This window comes from Drosophila novamexicana, unplaced genomic scaffold, assembly GCF_003285875.2.
Source record: "Drosophila novamexicana strain 15010-1031.04,08,12 unplaced genomic scaffold, DnovRS2.1 tig00000008-arrow-pilon, whole genome shotgun sequence".
In the NCBI taxonomy this organism is placed as follows: Eukaryota; Metazoa; Arthropoda; class Insecta; order Diptera; family Drosophilidae; genus Drosophila; species Drosophila novamexicana.
In genome coordinates this window covers 1,119,486-1,124,669 of record NW_020824765.1, presented here as the reverse complement: position 1 = coordinate 1,124,669, position 5,184 = coordinate 1,119,486, and the positions used below count along the sequence as shown (strand labels likewise).

The 5,184-nt window shown below is 43.5% G+C and overlaps 1 protein-coding gene and 1 non-coding gene across 2 annotated transcripts; both read left to right on the top strand.

Annotated features, from left to right (window-relative positions):
- Positions 1-72, top strand: Trnaw-cca. The gene has a single exon. It is a non-coding gene; the product is annotated as a tRNA-Trp (tRNA).
- A 3,469-nt stretch (positions 73-3,541) lies between these two features.
- Positions 3,542-4,950, top strand: LOC115763104 (serine/threonine-protein phosphatase alpha-3 isoform). The gene has a single exon (XM_030705548.1). The coding sequence runs from the start codon at positions 3,702-3,704 to the stop codon at positions 4,779-4,781; it is 1,080 nt and encodes a 359-aa protein (XP_030561408.1). The 5' UTR covers positions 3,542-3,701; the 3' UTR covers positions 4,782-4,950.
- The last annotated feature ends 234 nt before the right edge of the window (positions 4,951-5,184 follow it).

Genomic DNA, 5,184 nt, shown 5'->3' with positions numbered 1-5,184 from the left:
GACTCCGTGGCGCAACGGTAGCGCGTCTGACTCCAGATCAGAAGGTTGCGTGTTCAAATCACGTCGGGGTCAGTTGGTATAATTCTTTTTTTTTCCAATTATAATATATGTCTTAAATTTTTTTAAAGCGAAACACCATTGTTCACATGCTAATAATAATATTTCAAAGTTGTATGTTCCACAAATTTATGATTAAACCTATAAATTCTGTTCTACATAGTCATTCGTTGCTTAATCAAGTTGTTTTTGCTGCCGTAATAAATATTGCAAACATATTTCAACACCGCAACTTTATACCAATTGAACCCACAGCTTAACAACTATGATTGCTTAATTAGCGACGTTTTTGTTTCATAAATGAAAACAATTGTAAATGTCAACAGTTGTCGCTTGTCGCTTGTCGCATTCACTACACATAATTACAACAATAGAAGCAACAACAACAAGAACAAAAACAACTGCTGGGTCAGGGTTACCACCCGCGGTCTGTCATGTGGGCTTCCACTCAGGTTCCTACCCCAAAATGCAGTGTTGTGTCACATCATAAAACTGTTAATTAGTCAGCCAACGAATGTTCCTGGGCTCGATCCCATTAACCATGTTGTGAAAACCAAATTTTGCAATCGCAACATTAATTATGCAGAAAATTAAACAAATAAATTCTTGGACGTGCGCAGAGTCAATAATTATTGTTTCTGCTGTGCAAATAGTCAAAACTTAAAGCTATTTCGACATTTACAGTAAAGATACTGATTCAGCAATATCACAAACGTGTATGTATCTAATAACTATACGAATTGAACATAACTAAATTCGTGTGATTATACATACTTATTTCAGGATTTTGGTTCAGATAAGATTAAGTGCCATATCTCAAATCTACCGTTTGATCAACTAATGTGAATGCAATGAATATTCCTGCAATGAATATTCCTCATTTTTGGGGTTGAGTCAAGTAAGAGAAATTCAATATGTTTGTTTCCTTGACGTCCCAGATTGTTGTCAATAAATATTTAATTGATTTCTGATTGTAAGATACACATGTGATTCGCACGAAATTGATTGATTGACAACAGAGAAATATGAGAACGTTTAAGACGAGTCAAAACATGTGAGAACGTCTGCATAGTATTAAGAAAATTTTACAGTAAGTACATAAATTTTTCTTACCACATATCGTGCCATACATTTAAAATTGTAATTAATAATAAATCGGACGGAAACTTAAGTGCTTTCTTGGTCAAGTCAAGGCAAGGAACACGCCCACGTAAACACACACACACAAGTTCAACTATAATAACATGGGGAAAACCCAAACTTGGAAAACGACAACTTTAAATGCCCCGCCTCGCTGTCCCCCGCTCTGTCCAAAAATTCAAAGACTACTTGTCAACGAAAACAGTTGTAAAAATTCCCATGAGCAGCGCGAAACTGAAAGCGCAAATGGTCAATATGACCGCGGGGGTGTGCAGAGGGGCGTCACCCATATACAGGCGCATCATATTTTCTAGACGCTCATATAAACAAATAAAAACCCATTAACGAAAACCAACAACTTTACATTGATGTGTGCGCTTCCCTCTCCCTCTTTCTCTCTCTCTCTTCCCCTTTCATTTTTACCATCACTCCGCTGTGATTAACGGCGCACTGTGAAGGGCGCAAGAAAGTAGCGGCGAGCAATTAACAACTACAACAGCAAACAAACGAACAAGAGGAAGAGAGGAAGTGTCGCAGCAGAGACAGTGGCCCAAAGAGTGACTCTGCGACTGAGGCAGCGGCGGAGGCTGAGCACTCAGCACATGTGCGGGCGCAGCAGTAGGGAAAGCAACAACAATGAAAACAGCGATAAGCAGCAGCCGCAGTCGCTGCAACTGCAGCCCATTAGATAAGCAAAGCGACGCAGTCGGTGGCCCAACTTGCCCCGCACCCAACTGTGAAAGGCGCAGGGCCCAGCTGTGTTTGCTCTGCCGAAGCGGAGCGATGTAAAAATAGCGCAAATCTGCAGCCATACAGTAACGCACACACACACACACACACTCGCGTACATTTTTCGTGTGAAATATTTTAATATTTGCTTACAAAACAAAAAGCGGAGAGACGAACTTACAACGCAAAGTACAATGAGAAAAAAACTAAAGTTGCGGGCGGCGCGGGGTAACCAAATGTATTTCTTTGACAAATACTCAATCAGAGCAGCAACCGCGCTAAATATGTGGGCAACATGTTGTCAACTTGACGTAAGGACAGAGGCGTGGGTTGATGGTCAAAGGGGGTCGGCCGCAAGAAAGGGTAATCAATAAATGTTAGCTCGGAGATTAACAAAAATAAATAAAATGAAATATGTTATATTTGAAAGAATAAGAAAACCACAAGAAAAAAAGATATATATATATATATATATATATATATATATATATATATATATATATAGAGAGAGAGAGAGAGAGAGAGAGAGAATAATTTGCATTGATTTGGCGCACCCCCTGCGGGCACGTCTATGGGCCAAGGCGTTTTCCGTCAAACTAATCAAAAGAGAGAAGACTTACATACACACACACACACACACACACGCACACGCACACATTTGTGCATTTGTTTCATTTCAGGGCCTGCATTCGCAGAATCCCAATCGTTTTAGCTGCTTGTCACACGCTCGTAAAATCAACAAAATGCAGGCGACTGTTGTGACACTTGGCGTGACAAGGACAACAATGAAAACAACGGGACTAAGTTGCAGTTGGTAAAATGTTTAATGAGTGACAGTCCAAAGCAGAGAAATCTGCAACTGCGGTAGGTTAGAACCAGGCTGGGATTTGTCTCGCTGGAATGAAATGGAATGCCAACTAAAGAGCAGGGTGGTTGGCGTGGGGTGGGGTGGTGCTTGCATATTATGAGACAACCCTGCTTGGGCCACCCACTCAAAATGCGTCGCCTTTTTGCATTTTGTGTCAGCTGTCAAAGCCAAAAGTGAAGTTGCCTTTGTATTTTTATGTGTGGCCTGGCGATGAGTGGGCGTGGCTTGCCTGGGCTGGCCTGAGTTGGGGCTGGGCCTGTGCTGCCGGGCAAAGTGTCCATTATGTTGATTTGAAAAATAAAAGCAACGGATGCGAGGCCTCAAACAGAGAGTGTGGTGTGGAGGATGAGAGGGGGGGAAAAGAAATTTAGTTGATTGAAAGACAGTTATAAGCGTACTTGCTGCTGTGTCTATTGAATCAGAGATTTGTCATAGTGCCAAGAATGCAATGGATGGCTGTGGAGAGGGGGGAGGGGTTGAGTACTGATTTAGAAGCTGTCAATCAGATAACAAAGCCGCCCTCGGAGCAACAAGAAGCTACTTAAATATGCACAAAAGCAAAATCCAATCGGAAACCTTATTCGAGTCGTGATTCTGGACGTAATTGTCTATCTGTGTGAGATAGCTGAGAAACATCTGAAAGGATGCCATCTGCGTGCATCCAGGAACTCACTTAGTATGGCAGTCGGATTCGGCTTTCTATGAAATTCCACAGTAGTTTGGGTATTTTGTTTCTATTGCTAGAACTCATATAGAACTGTTATTCAAAACAAACAGATATAACCGAACGGGCTCATCGAAATTCCAAATTGTTGCAATCCTTGGACGTGGATTTAGCTAACAAAAATAAGCAAAGCAAAAGCAAACAAATACAAATAAAAAAAATAAAAAAACAGGTGAAAGCAAAATGTCATCGTACCAGAAGCACACATCCTTCAATTTCATGTCCAAGGATGCCGCCGTTGGCTACTGCATGAACTATATGGTGAGAAGAAGTCGAATCTCAGCGACGCCAACCCCAGCTCCGAGCAGCGAAGCCAACGACGAGCCGACGCCCAATCTAGACGACATCATAGCGCGCCTTATCGAGCAGGGCATGGCTGGCGGCAACGTGGCGCTCGAGGAGCACGAGATCAGTGAGATTTGCAGCAGGGCACGGGAGGAGATGCTCAAGGAGCAGACGCTGCTCGAGCTGCGGGCACCCATCAATATACTGGGCGACATACACGGCCAGTTCAGCAATTTGCTGAAGTACTTCAAGATGTCGGGCTTCCCGCCCGAAGCCAACTATTTGTTTCTGGGCGACTATGTCGATCGCGGCAAGCAGTCCGTGGAGACGCTCACCCTGCTGCTGGCCTACAAGGTGCGCTACCCGGACAAGATCTTCCTGCTGCGCGGCAACCACGAAAGCTCCAGCGTGAACCGCATCTACGGCTTCTACGACGAGTGCAAGCGGCGCTACACGATCAAGCTCTGGCGCTCCTTCGTCGACTGCTACAACTGCATGCCGGTGGCGGCGGTGATTGAGAGCAACATATTTTGCTGCCACGGCGGGTTGAGTCCCAGCTTGTTTAGCATGGACCAGATACGGATGATACACCGACCCTGCGAGATACCCGAGCAGGGCTTACTCTGCGATCTGCTGTGGTCCGATCCTGATGAGAAAACCGTGGGTTGGGGGCTGAACGTGCGCGGCGTGAGCTACACCTTTGGGGCGGACATAGTCAGTTCGTTTCTTGACCGGCACGGGTTTAGTCTGATCTGTCGCGCCCATCAGGTGGTCGAGGATGGCTACGAGTTCTTTGCCAAGCGACAGCTCATCACACTTTTCTCGGCGCCCAACTACTGCGGGGAGTTCGACAATGCCGGTGCCATGATGTGCGTTGATGAGAACCTCCTGTGCACCTTTCGCATACAGAAACCTTTGACCACTCAACGCTATCAGAATATGACGATCCAAAATTTTTATAATTCAACAAACCCGTAATCATTGACTCGTATTGTCTGGACGAGGCGTTACAGCTGATGCAGTCTAGAAATAAAGTGGCTTCTGGTTTGCTCAAACAGTTTGAATGCCAAATTTTGTAGTCTAGTGTTGTACAGTGTTGTACGTATTAAATAAAGAACATATACTTTCCATTAGGACTGTGAACTTCAACTTTCGGCACATGTTCGGGCTTGAAACTTAGCTCAATATATTAATATTTTTAAAAGAACTATTAACTTTTTAAATATCAAAATCTAACAGAAATAAGTTCATTTCTCATATTCAAATTCAATAAACTCTTGCAATAATATTTATTACAAGAAGCTGCAGTCGACTGATGTCCCCTTCTGTTGTTTTCCCAATTGGGTTCAGGGTTACTTTTGTTACTTTTGACTAGGCTTGG